The following is a 27,396-nucleotide window of genomic DNA, read 5'->3' on the forward strand; positions in this document are numbered from 1 at the left end:
CCAGATACTCTAATTTTATAAATTAATAAACTCTTAAGCTGCTCAGTTTCAGCAATATTCTAGAAGGGATTCAGTCAAGCAAACAGAAGCTAGAAGGGATAAAACCACGCCTGTCATTCTCAGAACAAACCAAAGAATATAAAACGTGAATTGCATTGCTGCTCTCCATAAAACTTCAGTCTGACCCTTTTACAGCAGGTAGCAAAAGGAAAGCAAGCTAGTGCCTTGTGTCTGCCGTGGATATACATCCTAAAAGGTTTCATACTTGCCTCAATTACACAAATTTGTGGCTCTTTTCTGTCATCATCCACCGGAACTTTTGCCTGATTCATTACCCATTCCTGAACTGCATCAGTGATGTGTGGAACAACTACAAGACAAAACCAAAGGCGGCAAGCGTATCTTACTTTAGGCCCATATACCAGGGTTTGCATACAAAACGGGGGAAATAAGCATAAGTCAAAAGGAAACTACTAGCTCCTTTTTCTATTCCTTCTTTCCTTGAATCCCAAAGCCCAACACTACAGGAATATGCCCTTATCTCTTGGGAAGGAGAAAAGAATAAGGTGATGCAGCAAGGAGCAGCTTGTTCTGGCTGATCACTCTTTCATGAAGACTGAATGGACTAGTATCCCATAGAATTAAAAATATCACCTTGAACAGTTTTTCCCAGGTAATCACCATGTCTTTCTTTATTAATGACATGCTGATATATCTTTCCAGTGGTGATGTTGTTATCTTTATAGAGACTGATGTCCAAAAATCTCTCATAATTTCCCAAATCTAAGTCAACTTCTCCACCATCATTCAATACAAAAACTTCACCTAAAAAAAGAAAGTGAAAACAGAGAAAAACAATAGAATAATCAGAAATTATTCTTAAAATTGAAGAAACTTATTTTAAAATGACATAGCACAACAACATATCAATAAAGCACATGCTGCAACTCAATCTGCATTGTCATTCTGTGTGACAATACCCGAGTAATCACTTTTACATCTAACGCCTATCCCTCGGTCACATATAGTTTTGCATATAAATTAAGTAACTTAAAAATACTTAACCAGCATTTCAACAGCATGCTACAATCCTTTATCAGAGGAAAACAATCTCTAGGAATCATAAATCAGTAACAAATAAAACATTAAGTTACACATGGGAGCCAAAAACTGGTTTTATAAACATAAATGTTCAAAACACTTCACTATAAATTCTTGCTGTTTGGATCTATGTTAATGATTAAGGCTTGGATCAGGAATAAAGTTATGACGAACATAAATGCTTCTTCACAATCTCAAATCATCACAGGAGTCTTACCACCAAAAGTAAAGGCAGAACTTCCCCAGTCAACTGCCTAAGTAGCACCAGATGCACTTCTGAAAGTGTAGGACTACTGGATTAGTTAAATTTGGCTTTTTGAGAGAGGTCTGATGTGCTGTGCTCTTCCTCCGCTTAAAAAGCAAAGTGGGGTTTTTTTCAGTTCAGGAGATAAACATGTTTATCCCCAGTTCCAAAAATTTTGGTCTAGACTGAGAGTAAGCAGACAAAAACTGACAAATAAACAGAATTAGAAATGTCTATTGGCTGAAAGTACTCTGGAACTTTGAAAACCATTGTTTTTAATAAACGTACGAGTAACAAGCCAGACAGCTGAAGGAGCATTCAACATTATAAATGCATGTCAGACTGTCTTGTAGCTCATCAGCAATGTATAGAATCATAGAATCATAAAATCATTAGGTTAGGTAAGACCTCTAAGATCATCAAGTCCAACCATCAACCCAACACCACCATGCCCACTAAACCATGTCCCAAAGTGTCACATCTACCTGTTTTTTGAACACTTCCAGGGATGGTGACTCAACCACTTCCCTGGGCAGCCTGTTCCAATGCTTGTCCACTCTTTCAGTAAAGAAACTTTTCCTAATGTCCAATCTAAACCTCCCCTGGCACAACTTGAGGCCATTTCCTCCCGTCCTATCACTTGTTACTTGGGAGAAGAGACCGACCCTCACCTCACTACAACCTCCTTTCAGGTAGTTTTAGAGAGCGATAAGGTCTCCCCTCAGCCTCCTCTTCTCCAGGCTGAACAACCCCAGTTCCCTCAGCCGCTCCTCATCAGACCTGTTCTCCAGGCCCTTCACCAGCTTCATTGCCCTTCTCTGGACACGCTCCAGCACCTCAGTGTTTTTCTTGCAGTGAGGGGCCCAAAACCGCACACAGTATTCGAGGTGCGGCCTCACCAGTGCTGAGCACAGGGGCACGATCCCTTCCCTACTCCTGCTGGCCACGCTATGTCTGATACAGGCCAGGATGCTGTTGGCCTTCTTGGCCACCTGGGCACACTGCTGGCTCATGTTCAGCCGGCTGTCATGTCAGGTAGTCAATAAAACCAACACAGCTTAGAGAACTAATCAACCAAACTAAGATCTACTTTAAAATTATATCATTAGTTGGCTCTCTAAGCTTCACTGATGGTTTTCTCTAGATCCTTATTGTCTAAAATGAGCACTTAATCTAACTCTTATGAAGACACTCACACTAGAAGGCACTGACATCTGACACCCAGATAATAGCATTCACAAGTAACTGTAAAGGACTTGAGTTTCAAATAAGTTTTATAGTACTATTCCAATTGTATTTTTTTTTTAATCAGACTGAATTGAAGATAGCATTAACTGAACAAGGCCTACTGCTAGGATTTTCCCAAAAGTGGTATTTTATAGAAAGGGAGCATCTACTCACAAATCACCTTCAACAAACAGGCTTCTCCTCTCTTTACTTAAAGCAGATAATGCCCTTGACAACACATAATAAGGAACAAACTTGCATTGCTAAGTACATTATAAAATTACTAATAACTACCATATTATTGGTTTTAAAAACGAAAATTAAAAAAAAAACCCACCACACAAGCAAACCACCAGATTACTGTGAATACAAATATTTATGCAAAAGGGAACAGCACTGCCCTTCCTACCATGTTCATATGGTGAAAAGGTTCCAGCGTCTATGTTTATGTAAGGATCAATTTTGATTGCAGTGACACGTAGACCACATGATTTCAGTATGGTGCCAATGCTGCTTGCAATGATCCCTTTGCCAATGCCCGAGATGACACCACCAGTTACCAGGATGTACTTCATCAGAAAATCAGCACAAGCACACAGAGCTCGAGCTGGAAATCTAAAATGACAGAGACGTACATCTGATGAATGCAAGTTCGTGTCAGGGAAGAACGCAGCCTCAGTATGTAAACAACCCAAGTTGAAATGACCTTTGGAAACAAGCAACAAAAATTACAATTTTGGAACCCGGGAGTAGGATTAATCTCTCCCAGTTTACACACCAATACGTAAACTAAGCACCTACATCCACTCAGCAATCAGTGGAAAAACAGATATCATTTTGATACAGTGCCCTGTGGAGATGCCAAAGAGGCATAGTTCATTTGATGTATTCCTTCCTCATGACGGGAAAAGCCAGCTAACTTTTAGAATCACAAGTTAGGCAAGATAAATCTCACCCTGGATTCTTTCTAAATTAGTTAATAATTTCACATGTGTTTTGAGAATTTAGCTCAAAGATTGGTCATTGCTACATTAGCCAGAACACTCACATTCTCTACCCAGTAGCTTTACCTTTAAAAGGAGTGACTGTAGCTTCAAATATCTATTAAAATCAGAATGTCACACCATCCACTCTATTTCTCAGCAGCTTTCACTTCTCCAATTCACAAAAGTCTTACAATATCCTACAGATCAATAGAACCTGAGACCAGACAAGAAAAACAGGACCAGAATGTCCATAACCATACTACAGCATGTAACTGCTCAAGAGCGTTGGAATGACTGTGAGAGAAAAATCAGAAAAAAGAATCATTTAGCATCTCTGGACTATGATGCAAAGTAAGAGTTGATGCTGTTCTAGAAAACAACATCATATTTGTTTTAAGTTTCAGATTTAGAGAAACACCTGATGCTACGACACTCATTAGCACCGTGCATTCAGAACAGCAACCCTGGATAGAGTCGCTCTGAGACCTATGGCAGGGCCAACTTGTCAGAGCCCCTGCTTCTCCATCTGGACTGAGAAATAAATGATTCTTCACAACGAGTACTCACAAACACTGTACCCTGAAGACAGAAATGTGACAGTTAATGCATATTCTGGTGCTGAAGCCTTGATCAGATAGACCACCATATTTCGCACTGCTCTACCATAGTGTAAGCAACAGCAGCTATTCAGGTACAGAAATTTTGTCTCTTGAAAATTCAGTTCTTTATAGGAAGCCTGGATCCTTAAAACAGGAAAAAAAAAATAAAATGAACCTCTTATGAACTAAGAAATTCAAATATCATACTAAGTAAATCATATGGGGGGGTGGAGCAGCGCAATCATCTAATAGATGCTAATATGTCTATGTATGAGTATGAATGGTAATGGATCCAGAACCATTAAAAAAAGATGAGAACACCTCCTAAAAATTCTGCTAATTACTATCCTAATTAAAAATTCCTCACCACCCTTGTTGTTGCTATATTCTGCTGTTCGCATCGACTGCTGTTGATGTTGTCCCTGCTAGTCTCGTGCTTCATCTGGCTTCCACCCAAGCACAGATTTTTTGCCACTGTTTCTCCGCCCCATCTGAAACAGGGTGATGTCATGTGTATCTCATCCATAACCGCACTCACATTACACTCAGGCAGCTGGGGAGGCTTATCACTGGAATCATTTTTGAACAATGACTGCGTGGCTCACCACAGAGCAAAAATTCTGGAGTCAAGAAAATCTTCCTTTACCGAAGTACCTAATTCATCCAAAACTACATGCAACAGCGCATGATCTCACGGCACTCGGTATAAATCAAAGCGGTACGGTGCCTCCACCGCCGGTGTAAGCAGCAGCTGGCGAATCAACACTATAGCTCCTCCTCTTGCTGTGCTGAAGTAACATAAACACGGCCTGGATCTTCGGGAGAGAGTTCAGGAACGTAACAATGCTTGTTACCAACGCTCTTCTGTTTCTTGAGAACAGCAATTAATAAAACTATTATTTCCATGTCAATAGGGACAAAAGGAAGACCACAGCCACCAAAAGTACTTAAGAGAAAAGCATCACCAGGAATTAACTTTTCCCTAACATTCCATCTTAATTTTTTTTTTTTTTTAAATAGCACAGATTTTAAGTTTGGTGCCTGCCTCCTCTGTTCCACACCCTTCATAAATAGGCTAATGTAGTTGTCAACATCAACACTTCATAACCATCTAAGCCATCTTCAAAGCTATTTTCAGAAAAAGGCGGGGGGAGAAATTTCAACGGGAGGTATAAAGCTTGAGCATGTGCCACTCGAAACCTCTTAAACCCTATCGCCTTGCTTACAGGAACAGAAACGAAGAGCTCGCTGTGATTTTAGCAAGAACAGCGATTTCCCACCAGCTGAAGGAAACACGATGTGCACTTGCAACAGAAACCAAGACCTCCAGGCGGTTTGCGAAGTCACTTGTAAAAGGAGAAGGAAATAAAAGAGTTAGGGAAGGGAAAGCCAAAAGAGACTCCTGCAAGTGGAGCGGCGGCTGTGGAAATAGCACAGGCGGCGGGGAACACGAATCACTCCGCTCAGCCTCATCGACAGGACCTTTCCGCCTTCGGGAGGGATTTTGGAGCGCTCTGTCCCAAACGTGCTGCGCTACAGCAGCCACCCGCTCGTATCCGAGCCCAGGAGAGGGGCTCGCCCCGCCCCGCGGCCGCCACCTCCGGGCGGCCCAGGTGCGGGGCGGGCAGGGCCGTCAGACGGCGGCCGCTCAGCGGAGGCCAGGCCGGGCGGCGGAAAAGGACCGCGGCGGCGGGGGGCTGCCCCCTCCCGAGCGGCCGCCGGTCTGTGACTTACCGCCCGGCGCCGCCTTTTTTTTTTTTTGCTTTTTAAAGGCGGCTACTCCAAAGCAGCAGCCCCGGAGCGACGACGAGGGCGCGCCCGCCGCCCGCTCCCCGCCGGGGGCTGCCAAACTGCAGCGAACCCCCGCGGAAGGCGAAGCCCCGCGGCAGCGCCCCTCTCGCCGCCGGGAGAACACCGACGAGCCCGGCCCGCCGCTTCCCCTTCGGGGCGGGACATGGCGGCGCCGGTCAGCCCCGGGGAGCCTCTTCCCCCTCCCCCTCCCCCTCCCCGCCGTCCCCGCGGGAGAGGGGCGGCCCCGCGCGCGCCCCCCGCCCCTCCGCCGCCGGCGCGCTGCCCACCTCGCGCGCCACCTCCGCTGCCCCGCCTACTCCCCACCCCCGGCGCCCTTCCCCGAGACAGCCGGAAGTGGCGTATGCGGAAGGAGGGGGCAGCCCGAGCTTCCGCATACAGAGTCGCTCGGCCCTGGCCGTCGGGAGTGCCCGTTAACGGGCGGGCGCGGCCGCCACCGCCCGCTGCTCCTGCGCCATGTTGCGCGGCCTGGGCAGTTGGTTGGGGTTGGAGCGGGCAGGCGAGGAGAAGCTGCTGTCGGCCGAGGAGAGGAGCAGCTCAGCGGAGGAGGAGGAGGTGGCGGCGGCGGCGGCGGCAGGCGCGGAGCCGGCCGTGCGGGGCTCGGAGCAGGGGGAGCTGCAGGTGGACTCGGAGGCGCTCCTCAGCCAGGCCAAGGGACTCAGCAGTGAGTGTCCTGCCCTCGCACGCCGGTGCCGCCGGGGAGAGCGGGGCGGAGGCGGCGCGGCCCGGCCCGGCCCCGGGGCACACCCGTACCGATCGAAGAGCGCCCTTCGCGCTGCCCCTACGGCTGCCCGCGGCCGGGGCGCTCCCCCGCGGTACCCCGAGCCGCAGCGGAGAGGTGTGGGGCTCTTCCCCACCTCCCACAGGCATCGCTGCTGGGGGCCTTCGTGCAAAGAGAAAGCTTGAGTAAAAGAATCGCTTCGCTGGTAGGAGAGGGGTGTCGTGCCCAGGCGTCTTCACGCGGGGAGTGCTGCTGTGGGTCCGTTTTAAAAAAAGAAAAAAAAAGTCTTAGCAGCAAAACTCCCTTTGTACGGTGAGAGTAGCACAGGGTAGCAGCTGGAGGAGGGACTAATGCGTGTTTAGAGGTTCGAGCGGTTAAACCAAAGCTTTCCTTGAGCTGAACAGTTACAGATAGGTTTTAAGATGAGGTAAGCAAGTTTGTTCTCAGTTCAACATATGTGAAAGAAAAGATGGTTTTCATCTAGATAGTGACAACTCCAACGTAGCTTGCACAGTGGTGCAAAATGGGGAATATGTCTATGAGGTGACCTGAAGACTTTTAAAAAAGAAAAGGGTAAACCAAAGCGTATCTTTTCAGATGTAAATGATAGCATAGCTTAGCTTAGGTTAGGTTAGTGAGTATGGAAGTTATCTTGGTGAAAAGATTTAAAAGTCATTGTTTCCTCCCCTTTTCTATTTTATATTTTCGCATACCTTTGGTTTTCATCTCTCTTAAATCATGTTTGGTTTAAATCATAGACTGCAGTCTATGGCATGCATAACTACTGTGTATTTCACAAGATGGAGTTTTTCGTATAGCTTGTCCAGTCTTTTCCACAGTTCTGAAAGAATCTATGCAATTGATAAAGCTAGCAGCTTAGAAGTGACGTAACTCTAATTTCATCTTCATTTTTCTGCATTTCGGAGATTGCTTTTAAGTAGCAGTTACTGGCGATGATAAATACTTGATTGACTTGCTAACAGTTCTGTGCACTTATGTTCCCTCACTGGAAATCAAAAAACAATTTAAAAAAAAAAAGCCAACTTGAATGTTTAAAATGTGAACCGATTAAGTGGCTGTAAATGTTTCTTTCAGTTATCTTTTTCAGAATTGTTACTAAATGAGCAGTTTAGTATCTGTTCTGTTGTCACTGGGAGAAGTGATGTGTACATGTAGAATAACATGCTTCATGAATGGGTGTGGGATTTCTGTGGTTTTTTTCTCATAGGAAAGTAGTGGGGTTTGATGATTTAGTTGGACTGATCTGTAATGAGGGAAGGCTGTAATTTACTGTAGGTAAGGATTCTGCTTTACTATAGTAGATTTTTAGATAAAATTAGATCCATACTTGTTGCTATAGTGTGGGGGTTTTTTTTGTCAATGTTCCGAAATGCTGGATCAATGTCATCTGCAAGGTTAGTGTGAGATGGTTCTTTACTGTGCTTTGCCTTGAGCTATCTGAGCTGCAGCAGTTTATCTGTGTGGTTTGGGCAAATACTCCTCTGGTTGTTGTAAATCAATCCTAATCTTGTAGTCCCTCTGATTGTTCAGGAAGGAAAAAAACCTTTGAATTTCAAGGGAAGAGTAAGTATTGACTCTTACAGATATAAAGGTCCATCCCATAATTTGGTCTGGAAGTGAGAATTTGGTTTAGTGATCCGTGGATTCATTGTCTGTGACACCAGAGAAGATTGTGGTAGAAAGGCTTTTTTATAAGGATTTAGATATCACTGTTTTAACACATGGTAACTCCAGAAACGTCTGCATGACTTAACAACCAGGGTAGCTGTGTGGAAAGGCTCCTGTAGCACATAAAGAATTTTATTGGTAAAGTGAAGCCTTGCATATATTATTTTTTGCTTGTTATCTCATCATCACAAAGGTTAGAAGACTTTGTCAATATGAACTAATAACAGAAATATTGCTAGATGCATAGTTTTGTAAGAGGGAGGGAAAGTTTCTTAGTCATTTGACAGTGGAAGTGTTGTTTTCCACCACTAATTCTATTTTTCTAAGGCTAAGTACCACCTTTTATTGAGGTTTGTAAGTACCTTGGTTCAGAAGACTATTTGCCCTTAATAGAAATAATTTTGCTCTTCAGACTGGTTTCAGGACTGACCAAAACCCCTTTGTTCAACAATACCAAAACATCACTGGAAGACAAATGTTTCAGCACCTTTTGCACCTAAAACAATTGCATATGAGACAGTTTCCAGGGATACATAAAACAATCAATAAAAGCTGGTGGGAGGAAATAATGCAGTAGGCTGCTTCTTCCTCTACTGTCATAAGGGGAGTATTACATGTGTCTGTATCTAAAGTGTAGAAGGCAGGCATTTTTTTATGCAATGTAAAGCATGTGATGAGCTGTAAAGCCTGGTAACAGATCTGAAAGGTGCTAGCAAGTACTTGAAGGGCGTTTGGTTGCCACCATTCTGTGTCTTACAAATGGAAGTTACATATGAAAAACTGGCTTGCTTGAGGGCTGGCTAGAGCTCTGCGTATTTCAGTAGTGATTTGGTGATACCATAAAGAGAGACTATTTTATGTGTCACAAAGAACAGTCAGCTTTCCAAAAGGTGATGTGAATGTTCCAAAGTAACTCATACTACTAGTGGCTAACAACTGTGCGTTAAAGCAACTCACACTTTTTTGCGTGGTAAGGTTGTAACATTTCTAACCCATAAAGAAACTGGAAATTTTGGGAGATCTTGACAAGGAAGGGGGGTTTTTTATTTGTTTGAAAGTGCTGGGTTTTTTTTTTAAAGTTCCCTTTATAAAAGTCAAAGTTGATTTTCTGGAATAGCTCAAATATTCTTATCGTCTCACATGCTTTGCATTCTTACTAATGCCTCAAATATATCTTTGATAGTAGTATGTGGTTTAGATTCAGAATTACTACTTCTAACCCTAGAATTAGAATAGACTAGACTGTTTCAGTTGGAAGGGACCTACAAGGATCATTTAGTCCAGCTGCCTGAGCAATTCAGGGCTGACCAAAAGTTAAAGTATGTTAGGGGCATTGTCTATACACCTCTGAAGCACTGACAGGCTTGGATGCCCATCTTGGGCCACCTCTCTAGGAAGCCTGTTCCAGCATTTCACCACCCTCTCGGTTAAAGAAATGCTTCCTGACATCCAGTCTAAACTGCCCTGGCCCAGCTTTGAACAATTCCTGTGTGTCCTGTCACTGGATCCCAGGGAGAAGAGATAAGCACTTCCCTCCCCGTGTCCCCTCCTCAGGAAGCTCTAGAGAGCAATGAGGTTGACCCTCAGCCCGTTTTTCTCCAAAACTAGACAAACCCAGAGTCCTCAGCTGCCTCTCACAGGACATTCCTTCCAGCCCTTTCACCACCTTTATTACCCTCCTCTGGTTGCATTTGAGGACCTTGACATCCCTCTTAAATGGTGGGGCCCAGAACTGCGCACAGTACTGGAGGTGAGGCAACCTCAGAATACAGCGGGACAATCACCTCTTCTGACTGGCTGGTTACTCTGTGTTTGATGCACCCCAGGGTGGGGTTTGCCCTCTAGGCTGCCAGGGCACACTGCTGATTCACACTGAGCCTGCTGCCAACCAGCACCTCCAGATCCCTTTCTGCAGGGCTGCTCTCCAGCCACTCCTCTCTCCGGTTACACTTGTGCCCAGTGTTACTCTGTCCTGAGTGCAGAATCTGGAATTTATTCTTGTTAAATTTTTGGGCAGTTGTTGATTGCCAAATGCTCCAATCTACCTAGATCCCTCTGCAATTATTATGTTATTTACTATGGCACTTACTGACACTTTATCATTGTATGTACTGTAACTGTGGTATTACAGTCATAATATGACTGTTCAGATGTAATAAAGTGCTTGTGACATCATGTCATTATCTGAGAAATAAACAATACCAATGTTGTTTTAAGATCCTTTGTCAATAAACTGATAATTAATGTTTCTGAAGGTTTGTGATATACATCTTGCTGCTTGCAAATTTGTTCTCGTTAATTAAAAATGAACGATACAATGCAAATGCCCAAGCTACATAGTTCTTTCCCTACCACCTTTCTTCGCTTCAGCACTGCTAATGCTGGTTACTTTTTGGAAATAGTTTTTACTGCTGTTCTTACAGTGAACATTCAGAAAAATAAGTAAACAGGGCCATAGTACTTCTCATTGAGCTAAAAAGAGGAAGACAATACAAAATAGAAAAGGGCAAACATCAAGAACAAGCTTCTATCTTAAGACATTTGAAGGAATCTCGTTACTTGCCTGAAATTTTTAATGTATTTGCTGCCCTACTTCATGTGACTTAGTGTACATGTTGATTTTTCGGAAATATATAATTCTGTTTTAATACTGTTGTTTAAGTTACTTTATTGCTCAATGTCTCCGAAATACTTAAATGAAATTCGGAAAGACACATGGCTTCAGAAAATTAATTGGAAAGCTCTATTTCAAGGACCATTAGAAATGTTTGACTTGGTAAACAAGGTTCACCTATAGAAGTTTGATTTACAGAAAGTACATACAGTTTGGTCATCATCACTAAAGAATATGAACTAGAAAAGGATAGATAGGATTTTAAGAGTTCTTTGTAGGCCAGAAGCTGGGTTAAATGATTTTAAAATGAATTTCAAGTAGGTATCCAAATGTCTAAAGAGAAAGGAAGATAAATCTAGTAACAGAACTGGATGTAAAGAGATCTTCAGCTCTTTCTCTTCTTGTCTGTGAAAGGTTACCTCTTCAATTTTGCCACTGCTGCTACAAAAAAGATATCTGAATCCGTTGCTGAAACAGCACAGACAATAAAGAAGTCTGTAGAAGAAGGAAAAATTGACAGTATCATTGACAAGGTAATCCATTTCTAGATACTTGATCTGAAAGATCTGTTTGCTTACTGTTGTAACGTGTGGCAAATCTGGCATGTGATAACATTTCTTTAAGCTGGCTTTAGGAATTACGTATTTCAAGAGCAGGTATCTCCTGTCATCATAAATGGTGTGACTCAAATGGTTATTCAGGGTAGACATGCCAAAAAGTGGTTACTCTGCTTTAGTCCGTACTGCACCTGTGTTCTGTTCCTTCAGGGTGTAGATACACTGGAGAAAGACAAGAAGAAAATATGCAAAATGCTGACATAGGAGGAAAGGCTGGAAGAATTAGTAGAAACAGGCACTTGGAGGGCTGTCTGGGAGACATGTGGGTTGGGGTTTTTCCCCCCAGTTTATTTAGGTGGAAGGAGGAATGCTGTAGCTTGCATCTTAAAATGCATCTCTGAAGCACAATGCAAAATCAGGTCAGCTTTGAGGATATTGCGTAGTAAGACCCTAGAGCTGTACAGGTAGGGTTTCATAAGACCCCCCATGAGGTAATGAAACAGCTTACTGTTGTCCTGGTGTTCTCCAGACTCTTGACACCTCTTGCCCTCCCTGTTCCTGGCTGCCAGCTCCAGGTGCTTAACTTCTGCCAGCAAGTGTTCTCCCAGTGCTTGAATTCACAAACTTGACAGAAAGAAAAAACCCAAAAGTAGCAGTAATTGCGATGTGGTGTTCTGCATTTGTTAGCGAGGGTAGCTTGGAAGGGGAAGGCAAAGGGGAACTGGCCAAAACTGACCCAGCTGTAGTGAGACCGTGCATCCAGGAGCATCAGATGTGGGAGATGCAGACAGACCCCTCTTCCTGCTCCTGTGTCTCAGACACCCTTTCAGGGGAACTAAAGCATTGCCTTTTTCTTTTAAATACAATGAAAATCAATTTCTTGATATAATTAGCATTTGTGTTGTCTTCCAAATTAATCATCAAATGACACATCTAAATTTCTGTTATGATTGAATTTTGTGTCCAGATTTCATTGACATTTTAGTGACAACTGTCCATATATAATAATAGCAGAGTTATCGTTCCTATTATAGTGTATTAGTGTAATGTAATTTTGATCCACACCAAAAAGGAAAAATCAAATAAGAAAGTTATTTGGCAATTTAGTACAGAAATATTAATGCTTATAATTAGCTAAGTACCTACATCTATTCTTTTTTCTGTGAATGCCTTAGAGTAATACGAATTCCCTGTTTTGACTAATAAGTTTACATGTGGAAGAAGATTATAGCTATATCATCAAAAATCTTTTTTCTTGCACCATATAAATTATTTTATTCCATAAATACCAAAAATTCATATAACTTAACCACAATGATCTATTTGTATACTAGGCGCTACAGTAGTTCTCTTCACTGATGTTAAATGCTGGGTTGTTGAAGGAAAAAAAAAAAAGGAATTTATCAGGATTTAGCTTGAAGGCTTGCATGCATTTTGGCAACTCGTTAAGCCATAGACCTCACTGCATAAAATTTGTGTTTTGTGAGTGGTTTAAGTATTCATTTCTAGCTTCAAGGGGTTTTGCCTCTGTTTACCTACAAAACATTTGCATTGTTACTTCTAAATTATGGCATGCCAACCTGTGACTGTTTTTTAATTCTAAATTCAATATAGGATATTTCTGAACATATTTTTTTTTTTATGAGAAATCTGTCAAGAACACAAATGAAAAAATTATTTTGTTACAGCTAAGCAGACATTCTGAAAATCATAGTTAACAATTCTACAAGTCCAATTTATTGCAATGGATATATTTCTTAGGCAACTCTTGAAACTTAAGTGTAAGGACAAGGGTATCTTTGAGTGTTTAATACTTTAAAACACATTTAACAGTCTAAACAGTCTGTGTTGTCTGTATTTGATATGGTAAGGCGGTAAGTGTGTATGCATATTATCAGCTAGGATTTCCCTTTTTTTTTGGTCCCCTGAACATGATAAAACTAAATACAATTTTGAAAGCATACACAATAAACTTTTAAAGGCAAAAATCAAATGTTTTGGTAAAGGGGAAAGTATGATTTACATGAAACACCTTTAATTAACTTCCCAAAAGGGCCACCAGGGATATAAGAATATGATCCTGCAGTGTATTTGAAAGCACTTTCAGAGTGAGCGTGAAACGAGGAGTGATTTTTTTTTTTTTAATTGTGGTTTTCTAATTTTTATTTTAGACAATTATTGGAGATTTTCAGAAGGAACAGAAAAAATTTGTCCAAGAGCAGCAAACAAAAAAATCAGGTAATGTATGCTTTTTTTTGATAATGCATAACATTGCATAAGCTAAAACCTGCTGGAAGCTGGATAATTGAGCTCTATCTAAACCTAAACTATCAAAACTGTTTAATGAAACACATTATGGCAGAACTTAACGTGTATTATGGAATAGGAAGATGATATTTTTAAGTGAGATTAGTGTTACATTATCTAGTTGGTTTAGATTTGCTTTTTTAACCAAATTCAGCTTTATGAAATTAACTCAAAGATCACTGTGCTAGCAAAGCTGCTCTCTTACTTTTGTTTTGAATCTTAAGCCTGTGTATTTATTGAAAACAGGCATGCTCATTACTTTTCTTTTGAGCTTTAGCAACCATGTCACATTTTCATAATGAAATGGAAAACGTGGATTAGGGTTTGCACTATAGTATTTAATTAGTTCTGCTGTAGGAGTTGCACTGCTCGCATTGAAAGAATAATTGCCCTTTTGCTTTCCCATAAATCATTTGCTTTATAATTATCTGTGATCTAAATCCTTTGAGTTATCCATTCATGTACTATTGACATCAGTGAATCTACTTGAGACTTTAACATAAGCACAGGTGGTTTTGTTAACGTTGCGTTTCATCATTGGCTTTTATCTCTTTTAAGCTGTTACCTGAATGGCGTAATTTCTGACAGTTGGAATAGTTAGTGGCTCTGTTGTTAGTCTTGAAAATGAGCTGGTTTTGAATGGTTCGTGATAAAATATTTCGTACTGTCTGTAGTTAGTATGTTAGTCTGGTTTCTTCTTGCAAGACTGCTTGTGTGATCACGTTGTCTGTATTTCTGTCTTTTTGCCTCTGTTTACTAAGTAAACTTTGGCATTTGTTAATGTAATTGTACAAGTTTCATGAAAATAAGTAGCTAGAGTGGTGAAAGAAGGAGTAACAGATGGCCTAACTGAAAGAAGCATTAGCATCAGATGCGATTCCATGTGGGTAAAAGATCTTGCTGGTGTTGGGTGCACAGGCGAATAATCAATCATTGTTAGTTTAAGGGCACAAGAATTATTTGTTAACCATTACAGATGCATCGTAATGTCTCTGTAGGCTGAATTTGCGTCAACAGTGAAGAGATTAATGGATTTCTATACATCTACAATAGTTTGTTTTCCTCTATGTACTGCCTACAGAACTATTTTGGAAGTGTCTGTAAATATATAAATCAGCTGAACTTAAGTATGCTTACTCAGTGCATAACATGTTGTAATTTATAACAAATTTATAACTTATTTTTCTCCATTGTTAAAGAATTGGTGTCTTCTGGGTGTTAGAAAATTAATACAATAGTAAATTATTATAAAAACTTAATTTATACAAAGTTTACGTGTTTAAAGTGAATCTAGAAATTTCTATTTGCAGGCAGCTTAACGAGTTACACAGCACTACTTCAGTAACTAAACTAAGAGACACCAAGTTCTGACTGCTGCACGCTGCAAAGAAATTCCCACAGTTTTAGTTTTACAATAACAGAAATCAGAAAGTAAATTATTTTTTTTTTACCTCTGATGAGCAAAGATCCATTCCTAGAATTACTCTTTTATGCCGTGAACTTAGCTTAGGAAAAAGGAGCAATTAGTTGGCTTACTGATGTAAGTCTGCTTATTTTTGTGACATTATATGTTACTTAATGTAAGGTGGGTTTTGTTGGTTTTTTTGTTAAAGTAATACACATGCAATTGTTTTACTCCTTTCAATAACAGAAGCAGCAGTGCCTCCCTGGGTAGACAGCAATGAAGAAGAGACCATTCAACAACAAATACTGGCCTTATCAGCAGTAAGTATTTTGTTTCCTGTAAGATTTAAAACTTTTCTATTGGAGAGGTTAAAACTTCCTTTTTTTTTTTCTCCCAAAGTAAGTTTGGCTGGTGTTATTAAATTATGTATTTTCAATATACTTCTTTTAATGTGTCTGTTACTACACTGATCATGTGCAGAAGTACATAAATAGTTCTTTCAGTATAAGTTGAGCCAAAGTAGATTCCCAATATAATTTTTTATTTTTATAAAGGCTTTACAGCTTTGTGTTATGGTAGAATTATGTGGGAAGTGGGGTTGCTTTGGTGGTCTTGTGTATGAAATATGATATCCTTTTTCTGATATCAGTTAATGACCATAAATATGCTCTTCAAAGGATAAACGAAATTTTCTGCGGGATCCTCCAGCAGGTGTGCAGTTTAATTTTGACTTTGATCAAATGTACCCCGTTGCAATGGTGATGTTACAAGAAGACGAACTTCTCAACAGGATGAGGTTTGATCTCGTTCCCAAACAGTAAGTAATTTCTGCTGGTGTCTATGCATTGTTGTACTTTTAGTGTGTCTGCAAATATTTGTAAATTGCTCCTTTTCCTTTTCACTTCCTTCAATTCAATGTCTGCTAATTTCAAATGCATGGAGTATTGCACGTGCATTGCCGTCTAGCAATTGGAGGAAAGAGCAGAAGTAGATCTATTGGACATTCAGTACTAATAAGGACCTGTTGACTTAAGTATGGGAGAGGCCTTAATTTTTTCCATGCCCAGTGTGCTAAATTAATTGAAAATCTTTTCTCCCAAACAAAGGTAAATGCAGCCACAAAAATGTTCAGATCTGTTGGCATAACACCCCAAAAAGGTTATTAGAGATTGCCAGAGGCCTCTTGGAGAAATGGTAAAAGAATGCATCATAAAACAGTAGCAATGCAAGCAAGAAAAACTGGTTATGAATAGGCAATGGGAAGAGCTCTGTGTTGCGACTGCCTTTCTTCTAGTGGACCTTAGTGATCCATAAGGTCTTTGTCGGAGCCTGTTCCAGTTTGGCTTCTTGATCCCAGCTTTATTCCCGTGCTGTTCACCTTCCTTGTCCAGTCACAGACTCTGCTCCTAAAGCTTGTTTCACAGGTCAACTCACGTTGAGTAGGAGTTCCCAACATTTGCCTCCTTGTCTAAGGATGGAAACTTAAGCTTTGTGAGCTTAGATCTCCTCCTTTTATAAAGCTTCCCAGCTCATTTTATTTACCCCCTTCCCTGCTGTTCTTTGCTGCTGTCAGTCCTAAAGCTCTGCCCGTATTCTAGGTCTTCATCAGATCTGTCTCTGATGCTCTGTCTCCAACCTCTAGTCACACTGTCTTTGCCTATTCTACCACATTGCTTAATAGGGTGGGGGTTTTTTCCCCTGTTCTTAGTCTCAGTAGCTACTGTTTGCCTGAACGGGCGGGAAGGTAACTTCACTATCTTATTCCTTTCGTTCTTGGCCTACCCACCTTCCTCCCCACAGGTCTTGCCATTTCTGGTTTCAGAGCTGGTGGTTCTGAGATGGCACTTTCTAGTTACTGAAGGTCCTGCGGACATGCTGAAAGATGTGCAGATAGTGAAATAGTTCTGCTGCAATCCAAGAATGGCTTCTGCTTATAGTTCAAAGTGTTCCAGTTTCACCTGAGGTCTAGGGAAGATGTAGATGAATATAGTTTGACAATGATAGAATGTTGGTTTTAGAAAGAAAGTGAACAGAACAGGGGTTTTTGGCTTGTTGGGTTTGTTTACATAATTTGGTAAGAGAGATGGAACAGCATAATATTTTTCCAAATTATGTATTGCTGCATGCTTTTTTTTAAAGACAAAACATCATTATTGTTATTACTGTTGTTACTATGATTATGCTCAAGTCCAGTGTAACTGTCTTATAAGAGATCAAGAACTACAACAATGGATTTTTTTTAACTGTTAATATCACAAATTTTTTATTTTAAGTTTTTACTTAAATGGCAACTATGTCTACTCCTTCCCTCTGCATATCTGATTTGATTTCATTGCTAAATGGTAAAAGGAACTGTATTTCCAAATGTAGTAATCAAAATCTGTGTGTTCTCTCTAGCATAAAGGAGGAGGTATTCTGGAGAAATTATTTCTACAGGGTGTCCCTAATTAAACAGTCTGCACAACTCACTGCACTGGCAGCTCAACAGCAAGCAGTAGGAAAAGAAGAGAATAAAGGCAGAGAAGAGGATTGTCAACTGACAGGTATGGAAGGGATTTGGTTTGGCACATCTCATTAAGTTAGTGTCATGCATACTGACTGTATACATCAGGTGGCATCGACTTGGATTTCCTATTAAATCAGGGCTTCTCTCGCCATACTTGGTGTGTTTGTCCAGATGGAGGAAGAGCAGGCTCATAGTGATTTAAGCCGTTTTCCAATTTCAGCCAGCTTTGTCAGACAAGTGGAAATCTCAAGAGACAAAGTTTTGTACTTGGCTTATAACAGCTCAAGACTACTAGTGATCTCTGGTGTGCTCTTTTGACTTGTGAGATAAAAGTAGGAGGTACCTTTGGTTCACCTGGTAAGACAACAGGTACTAACCAACTCAGCCAGCTGGCATATGGTTTGCTCTTGGCTTTTGCTTAGGCCTCAGGCCAAACAGAAGTTAGTGAGTGATATGGCAGTAGAATTACTCTGGTGGTGGAGGCAGAGATGCATGCAGGACATGGAGAACCACACAACGTGTTATAGAAATGGAGGAAGATGGGTACCAGGAAGCCACCTGGGATTCAGCATTGAGATGAAAAAGCCACTTCAACGTAGGTGTCTTCAGTTACATTGATGAGTTGATACAGATGCGACTTACTGACCCTCTTATGAACCACTGAGCATCTTTATCTGCATGCAAACAAATTCTGCAAGCAGGAATATATGTAGCTTAAAAAGTATAAAGCAGTTACGGGCGAAGGTGCAAAAGATAACTAGTAGCTCATTAAATCTTAGCCTAAGCTAGGTACGCTCACCACCCCTGGTAAGACACCTGAAGAATCTGGCAGGCTGGATAAACAGTAGGCAGAAGGAAAAAGCCTTCGCTGCACCTTGGAACAGATTCTCATATCCCCAACATCAGTGAGTTGTCATCATCCATGAAATCCATTAATGCTTATGTCCTGTGGACATTATGACTGCTGGCCTGACTGACAACCAACTGATCACTACCAACTTCTTTTTCCCCCCTTTCAAATATAGTATCTTTCCATATTGGTATTTTTCCTCTTGAGTCCTTGCACTGCTAATAATCCCATCTTTCTAATCCTGCCTTTCTAATTTCACCTTTCGTATATTTTTACAGACTTTCTCACAGCTCTTTTGCACAACTTGGTAATTTTCTGCAGGCTGAGCTAAGGTTACTCAGCTGGGCCTTGGCTTCTTGGGCACAGGCAGCTGAACCTTGGGGTGAAGGGAAGGTTACAAGGGCAATCACAGAGCCAGGCTTGCATGTTGCATAGAAGATACCTTCTCAAAAAGGACTGTAGTAGTTGCCTCAAGTTTTTCTTTTCTTTTTTTTTTTTTTTTTGGGTGTGTCTTTGCTGTCAGTTTGTCTCATTCTGTTTCTTCTAGGTTCTGTGCTGTGTGTGTGTGAGCCTAGGCAAGGTGCCCATCTAGAATGAACAAAGTAGACTGAGACTGAGTTAAAATCCAAACAATGCTGACAGGACAGGTCCCTCCAGAATCTACTCCAGACCAGGAGGCACCAATTCTGACTTCTTTAATCCAGGATAGTTGTCTGCTGTCCCAAAATGGGCCATGTACAGTCAAACATTGCAGCGTGTCCTCTTGTTGAACAGCACGCTGTCAAACATAGAAACACTACTCGTGCTGTTTCAGGCTTTGTGATCTTAAAAAAAATCATGGCCTGACTTGAGCGTATTACATGGATCACAGAGGAGATCTAGGCCAAATCTATGGAAAGTGACCACAGGCCACGTGCCCTCCATAGGATGCCAGCCTTTGAGGAGAGTAACTATTGCCAGCACTCACCGGTGGGCTGTGGAGACCAGAGCTCCCTCTCTGGGAAGACTGACAAAGACAGTATAGAAGTATCCCAATATGATTTGAGTGTTTACTATAACGATGTAATTCTTTTGCTCAGTGTAGTTCAGAAGACTGCTTTAAGCAAAGGAGTACAGAACTTGAGTTTAGGTTTTTTTCTGTAACTTTAATTTAGAATGTGTGCCGGTTAAGAAATGAACTTGAGAATTACATGATAGTGAATCTTCCTACTGTTTTCATAGTTTTATAAGCATGTTCTTTTCTCTCCAGAGAAACAGGAGAGCAATAGAGGAAATGTCATTATATGGAGAAACAACTGACAGTTTTGTGGAAGCTGAGACTTAATTTTTTTCCTCATGTAAAAGAACCTGTCTTAAATGTCCTACATTAACTTCATCATAACAGAAAGCTTTTGTCTTTACCTTTCAGTAAAGACTGTATTTAGGCTCGTTTCGTACTTACCTGTTCGTGTCACATCACTTCTGCACTCCCACCATATTCAGCTCCCATTTTTGTCATTTTCTATGAGCAAATTGTGTTTGCTGTTACCCTATGCAGGTGCCATCAACTCAGGAAATCACCTTGATTATAATTTGTAAACCTTTGCATCTAACTGGCATCTAAATGCATTTACCTGATTTTCTTTCTTTCTTGGATTTCTTTACTGTTGTGATTTTTTTTTGATTTCTGTTCTTCTGAGTTTATTACAGCAACTGATAGGATTATATTATAGACCATTAAGGGTAGTGACTGTCTTCTCTGGTTTCTGTAGTGCCTCACAATAGATCTTTGAGAGTTGGAGCCTTTCGTTTGCTACCGCACTTAGTCCTTTGTATAAAAGAGGAGGTTGCTTTTGAAAAGATTAGAAACATAAGCTCTGCCAAAAGGTATTTTCTTCACTAGTGTTTATAAGCATATTCTCTGTGAAGTCTGTTTACTATCAGTATGCTTCCCTTTTCCACTGAGCTTTTTGTTTGATTTTAGTTTCTGCATATCATTGCTTCTGTAAACCAATTTCAGAAAAAACGAAAGCTGCTGCTGTTGTGGCTGATTGGCTAGTCAAATGGAAGTTACTCCATCATTAATTACAGTGCTGAAGGTTTCCTTTATGCAAGCTAAATATGTAGTTGAATGGGCAGTCTTAAACTGTAAGTTCCTCGGGCAGCATAACCCCCTCTTTTTTTTTTTTTTTTTTTTTTTTTTTTTTCAACAGTACAGTACTCACATTTGCCAAACTATGCCTGTTTTAGTTGAAGTGGCTCAGCTCTACAGGAGAGATCGCAACTGACCCTATTGAACAACAAAACTGTTTTCCTTCAGTCATCCAAACCCTCGGAAATTGCCAGTCAAAGAGGAGGTTGCTGGATAATACCCAGAGTTAGTCTAGTAAAATTACCATTTGACTGAAAACAGAACGTATCTTCATTTAAAAAAAAAAAAAAGCACTGTCCTTTGGCCTGTTGCAGACCTCATACAATTCAGAAGACCAGTATAGGATATGCGGATAGATTTACTGTCCTAATGACTGTAAAGATACATTTACCAGACTGTAGTAAATACATGGGTTTTTTTGATTTGAAAATTGCATAGATTTGGGAAGCTCTGTTATTTTTGACTTAAATAACCTTCTTGAAGGTTGGATTCCCTAATTGGAGACTAAAACTGAAAGTAATTGCCTGTTGGTAACTCTCCATAGTGTTGAGGGTTTCTTCTTAAAGCTGACTGTTGTCCATAAAATAGAATTAATTTCCTTCCGTTTTTATCTCTCTCTGTCTCCTCCTTACCTGCTGTTTTCACAAAGTTAAATTAGCATGGTTGATGTGAAAGGAAAAAAGAAGGGACAGATGGAAGACATTCCATGTCCTAGTGTGGAGACTATGTAAGATCTGTAACAAAAAGCCAAGTTCTAGTCCTTCTCCAGGTATTGGTAACTATTTACTTGTGAATGAAATTACCTCAGGGGCAGAGAGCACATCAGCAGTGGAGGAGATGATGCCAGATGTGCTAATGGTATGTTAGTCACACCAGTCTGGTGCATGGCACAGCGCAGAGCTGCTGTGCCGCTTCTGCGTGAGAGCAGTAGGTGGAGCTTGAGGCACCTCTCTTGCACCGTGCTGTGGGTGCTTGGTGCTGAAGAGCGAAGAGTTAGTGCCCCGTTGTACAGCCTCCCCGAGCAGGGGGTGCTGGAACCTCTTGTGTGTTGGGTGCAGTAACAGATCCTCTGAAGACTGGGAAGGGGAAGGAAGAGAGAGTATGGGACAGAGCAATGGGCATTGAGTAGATAAGCTGTATAAGCAGTGACAGCTACCAATTAGGGAATTATTTCTATTAGAACTGAACGTAATTTTAAAAACTAAATCTGAATTAAATCTCCCTTCAGAAGTTGCTGAGTAAGCAGGAAGGATCCACCTGGGTGCCCTGCAGTAAGCAGAGCTGCAAGCGCAGAGCTGCTTTGCATGTTTAAACAAATAGAACTGCTAAGCAAGCACTCCATCACTACCACAGCCTTCCCTGTGTGTTAATAGTTCTTGCAGCCACCTGGCTCTTTATTGTGACTCCTCTACCCTGCTAATTGCACGAGGAAGAAAGCTGGGGTGTTCTTTTACATGTCAAGAAAAAGATCCATCCTTGTAAACAATTGTGGTCTTCCTAGCACCATGCTACTAAATACAGAATGCACAGTGAGTTTTCTTAGGAAATTTGGAACAGCTTTTAGGGTTTATGTTTTTCAGTGACTTCTTTGCCTGTGTTAAAGAAGGTAAGGCTGCAGCGTACTCTTCTCATGTGCATTCAGGGGTGTGTGTACAGATGTAGTCTGGTATGCCTAAGAGCCAGCTCGTGCCCACGTCAGTAGTAGTACCCAGCCAGGGGAGTTTGGGAACTTCTGTGACAGGCAGTAACTGGGTTTCATGACCAAGTCTACACCTTTGTAGCTTTAAAGATCTTGTGACGTGTGATGCAATCTGAAAGTGTTTTGTAGAAGGCATTCAAGGGGCAATGGGTGCAAGCTGGAGCATAGAAAGTTTCACATTAACATAAGGAAAAACTTTTTTACCTATGAAGGTGACAGAGCACTGGAACAGGCTGCCCAGAGAGGCTGTGGAGTCTCCTTCTCTGGAGACATCCAAAACCTGCCTGGACACGTTCCTGTGGCCTACTCTAGGTGGTCCTGCTCTGGCAGGGGGGTTGGACTAGATGGTCTTTCGAGGTTCCTTCCAACCCCTAACGTTCTGTGATTCTGTGTTCCTATTTACATAGTTCTTTGGATCATTTTGAGGGGCAGAGGGGTTCCTGTGATTTAACTTTGCAGTTGTAGTAAGGAAATGGTTTGCTAAATTTGCCTTAATTAAGAATAAAAAATTGCTTCTCTTCCATTTTTTTGTTGAAAATGCTACACCTTTGGCTGAATTCAGCCTTTTATCCACCAGGATTCCTTAAAACTTAGAATACATTATTTTCTTGTGCATTTAATAGCTATGCAGATTAAGTGAGATCTTTATATATTTAAATTAATCTTTTATATATTTAATTCTTTTTTTTTTTTCCTCTCTTGATAGAAACAGTACGGCCAAAAACACCGCCTGTTACAATAAAACCTCAGATAAAATCTCAAGAGGTAATAATGCTGTCATACTTTATCTGGTATTTAGTATGTGAAACTGTTACTTAATAGGTAATTATGCATCCTTTTGAGTAAGTTGTGCTATGAAACCATAATAATATAATATCTGACAGTTCTAACCTGCTGCTATTCTGCTGTGGTATTAATTTTTAGTGCCTACACTTTAAACTCATTTTCAGTAGAAGAAACTGTAGTTTATCTGAAGCATACTTTCATTAGTGTCCTGCACATTATAATAAAACATGTTTTTACTCTGAAGAGTGACATTTCCAAAATGTTTGGACTAGGTGGTTTGCACTGTATTTAGACACGAGGAATACCTTCACAAAAATATATTTGTGTGGCATGTTCTGTCACACAACAGCAGTTGTCCGGCTTAAGTGTAGGAAATCTAAATGATGCATTGCAATAGCAACATTATTTTATTGCAGCGGCGAGCGGAGTTTTGCTTGATACTGCAAAAAGCTGTAGCTTAGACACATAATGACCCTTGATCATGTCTGGATTGTAAAATCGGTGCCAGGGAACACTCTTGGCAGAAGCAGAGCTGTGCATTCACTTGCCAATAATATGCAGTGGACTAAATTAAGCCAGAAAGATTTCCAAAGAACAGTCCTCTCTTAAACTTATTTGTGTGTAGAAACTGTTACTGAATTGTGGTCAAAATTTAATATTGGTCTTAGGTACTGTTTTAAACTAATTATGAGTTTATTATTGTTTCTGAAGATTACAAAAACAGAATTAAAGTTGTTAAGTGCATGCAAAAAGGAGCCTAGGATGAAAAGCAGATCACTTTCAGTACGACTATGTAACATTTTTGTCTGTACAAAAATACTCTCAAAGAAAAATAGCCCATAAAGAAAAATAGTTGTCAGAGTAACGCATTTGGTTTGGTTTTTTTGCCGACTCTATTTAAAAGGCAGTCAGTCACACGAGTGGAGATATATATTGGTGACATTTTTTTCCTGGTTTTGGATAAGCTTATACAAAACTGTCTTACTGCAGGATGAGGAAGAGATTTCCACAAGTCCAGGTGTATCAGAGTTTGTCAGTGATGCTTTTGATGCCTGTAATTTGAATCAGGAAGACCTAAGAAAAGAAATGGAACAACTGGTGCTAGACAAAAAGAAAGAAGGGACTTCAGTAGTAGAAGGTAAAGCTATTATTACTTTCTGTATCTTAAATACAGCAACTCTAAGATAGGTTGATTTTAAAAAAAAAAATTGTTACTCGATTTAGGAGAGTAGATCTGTGACCGTTTTCCAAAGTGTATGAAACAACCTGCAGTGAAATATTGCAGAAATGAATGATAATTCTCACCTCAGTCAAACCACGTCTTGTACAGAACTTTAGCTGTGAGGAGTTTAAATCCAAAGAACCTAACAATTTTAAGGTGGCTCCTTTATGAAACTGACAGTGGAGTGGTTTTTTGTTTCTACCTCCTCCTTTCCCTGCCTTCTCTTTCATAGGTCTTACGTGTATGAATTTTTGTTTCTTTAATTGAAATCCTTGAAGGTAAAATACAGTACTTGGAAGCCAGGCTGTTTTCTTCTTGTGACACCAGCTAAAAAGGCAGTATTTGCACCAGACTATGAGCTTGCAGATGCCTCTGATGTAAAAGGTTTACATGCATTTAGAACAGTTAAAAGTTTAACAAATAACTTTGAGAATGATGAGAAGAAATAAAGTGGGGCTTATATTTAAAACAATTCAGAAGAACTAATATCAGTGTAAAAAGCATAAAAACAATCTGTGATGATGTGACTCTGGCCATACACAATGAGCAGTTTACTGTGAAGACACTTGTATGCGTAGATGCTTATCATGAGGTGAATTCGGAAAGTTGTGTTACAGTGTGCTTTGGGTATTGCTGCATCCTTGTGCTCTGAAATTGTTATTTTTTCCCAATACGTAGCCAAGTTTGAGGAATTCTAATAATTACTGTCAGTTCCTTGCATCCAGCTTTTTGATGGAAGTGTTTCAGTACGTCACTAATGTGTAATTTGTTCAGAGAAATCTCAGCTGGCCATAGTGACTTGGACTATGGAATGATGTACCTTCATATCTAGGCTGAAGTACTAACCAACATGTAACACATCAAACGCCCATCTCCTCCCCCATACTCTTGCATATGATAGGTAGAGCTAATTAAAACAGAGATTAACAACACAGGAATGCCTTCTGACTCCTCCTTTGCCCTGGAGTATGAAATATGATTACCTTTAACCCTGATTAAATGAGCTTGCCTAGCTACAGATGTCGGTGAGAACACCTGCTGCTTTTTTAAATTTATGCGCAGTATTTGATCTTGATTTTTTTTTTTTTTTCCATAACGGTATATCCAACAGACTTAGGAACTTCATTCATTTTTTTCCAGAGATTTAAAGGTACAAAGGGAGATTCAGTTGGTAATAAGCTGAAAGGCTGTAGGAAATGAGCTTAAGACTAAGCTGCGTATTTGCTTTTTGTATCTCTGTTATAGCATGCACATAGGAATATAGACTTGTGTATTAATTAATTCCTATCTGTGATCAATGAGATGATGAAATTTCTGATCTTGAAGTTTCTTTAGTTTTTGAGAATTGTCCATAAAGTTCAGGGGATATAAGAGAGATTCATTGCAAATTCATCTAGTTTTATATAAATAAGCAACATTCTAAATTATCAAATTAATTCTTACACATCATTTATCTCTTGTAGAAGAAACTGCTGATTGGGAAAAGGAATTACAACAAGAGCTTCAAGAGTATGAGGTGGTGACAGAATCAGAAAAGCGTGATGAAAACTGGGATAAAGAAATAGAAGAAATGCTGCAAGAAGAAAATTAAGTATTTTCACGAAATCATTATAACCCTAAGCTTTTTCTGAGGACTGACGTGGATTTCTGTTTTCATATTTTGCTTACAAAAGATCTTCAGAAGACATAAAAGAATCTAAAATTGTTATAATTCCATATGGGATACAACCAGTACTTCTGTTCTTTATATGAGCAGTTTCTGAACTTCCACATTGTTCAAAAGAGAAAAAAAAAAAAAAAAAAAAGCCAGACACTGCAGGTTATATGTCATAGTTAAAAGCGATAACATTATTACATGAAGCAGCAGTTTAGTTTGAGGCATTTTTAGGTGGTCAAGAAGCTCCACAAAGAGATTTCTAAATCTAAGAATCGCATTTTTTTTGTCTACAGCCTTCTGTTTGGGATGTAAAAATGGATGTTGTAAGTAACTTAGTCCTTGAAAATAAGTCTCTCATCACATTTGCACTCTGATCCCTGTATAATCTGTAAATGTGTCCTATTTTTAAGGTACTTGTAGCTAGTAGCTTTCATGTGTATTTAACTTCCTTGATGTATGTAGCCAAAGAATTTATAGAAAACCCTATCAAATAACTTCTGATAATTTGTTAAAAAAATACTAATTCAGACTCCAGAAGAAATACTGATTAATATTTATCAGGTATGATTAACTGGCAAACATTTAAGCATTTAAATAAGAACAGAGTTATTAAGTGCTTGAATTAAACTGTTGTTTTTGTTAAATCGTCGTATTAAGATACTGCCTTTCCCCACAGAGAGAAATGGCTTAATGAATTCTTTCTTCAGAAGACTGTTATTTTTCCATTTAATTTTGCTGTCTGAGTGAGAGCAAATTAAATGTTTCTCTTTATTTGAAGTGCTGAAACATTTACGTGAAAACTTTGGCTGGTTTAGATATCTTGATTAAATACTGTAGATATGTATAAAATTGGCTCATTTATTTGGAGGGCGGGCAGAGTGAGGGGCAAACATAGTTCAGACATACAGATTTCAAAAACATACTTTGTCACAGTGCTTAAGACATGGAATTTAAATAAAAAATAATTTTCTTTAAAAGATTTTTTTGATTCTTTTAGGCATCTGGATGTTTGCTGTAGTTTTACCATTAAGTCAGTATCTTTATGTATATAAATGAAAATTTGATATTCTATTTGTTGTCTATTTCATAAACTTCTGGGACAAAACATTCATGAAATTCCAAATACAAAGGAAAATGGGTAAAACAAAGTAGGTAGGAGCCAATAAGCACAATTGAATTATAGGCATGTTACATACAGTAAGCTCTGTCTTAATGATACAATTCTGCAGAAAACTTTTGTAAAGAGACTGAAAAGGTTATAGCTGTAATTATTCAGTCAATATTCA

The 27,396-nt window shown here is 40.0% G+C and overlaps 2 protein-coding genes across 2 annotated transcripts in view; one reads left to right on the plus strand and one right to left on the minus strand.

The window, feature by feature from the left end:
* CTPS2 (CTP synthase 2) overlaps positions 1 to 6,174 on the minus strand; it is a 76,745-nt gene extending 70,571 nt beyond the window's left edge. Inside the window, exons 1-4 of the mRNA XM_086482035.1 lie at positions 6,161 to 6,174; positions 2,982 to 3,148; positions 655 to 825; positions 270 to 370 (exon numbers count right to left, since the gene is read on the minus strand). Coding sequence (XP_086338161.1) covers positions 270 to 370; positions 655 to 825; positions 2,982 to 3,147 — 438 coding nt within the window. The 5' untranslated portion in view covers position 3,148; positions 6,161 to 6,174. The remainder of the gene's footprint in view (positions 1 to 269; positions 371 to 654; positions 826 to 2,981; positions 3,149 to 6,160) is intronic.
* Positions 6,175 to 6,422: 248 nt separating this feature from the next.
* Positions 6,423 to 27,089, plus strand: SYAP1 (synapse associated protein 1). Its single transcript, XM_086464119.1, has 9 exons — positions 6,423 to 6,630; positions 11,405 to 11,523; positions 13,719 to 13,785; positions 15,506 to 15,579; positions 15,937 to 16,076; positions 17,657 to 17,802; positions 23,152 to 23,210; positions 24,222 to 24,369; positions 25,917 to 27,089. Exons 1-9 carry the CDS (start codon positions 6,423 to 6,425, stop codon positions 26,042 to 26,044), a joined length of 1,089 nt encoding a protein of 362 aa, XP_086320245.1. The 3' UTR covers positions 26,045 to 27,089.
* Positions 27,090 to 27,396: the final 307 nt, after the last annotated feature.

Source organism: Leptosomus discolor, chromosome 1 (assembly GCF_034619465.1).
Source record: "Leptosomus discolor isolate bLepDis1 chromosome 1, bLepDis1.hap2, whole genome shotgun sequence".
NCBI lineage: Eukaryota > Metazoa > Chordata > Aves > Leptosomiformes > Leptosomidae > Leptosomus > Leptosomus discolor.

Bases quoted from the DNA above. Each gene is read 5' to 3' on its own strand.
- SYAP1 (XM_086464119.1), top strand. From the start codon at position 6,423: ATGTTGCGCGGCCTGGGCAGTTGGTTGGGGTTGGAGCGGGCAGGCGAG. The intron at 11,524-13,718 runs GTAATCCATTTC...TTTTTATTTTAG, and splicing joins TTGACAGTATCATTGACAAG to ACAATTATTGGAGATTTTCA. The intron at 23,211-24,221 runs GTAATAATGCTG...GTCTTACTGCAG, and splicing joins CTCAGATAAAATCTCAAGAG to GATGAGGAAGAGATTTCCAC.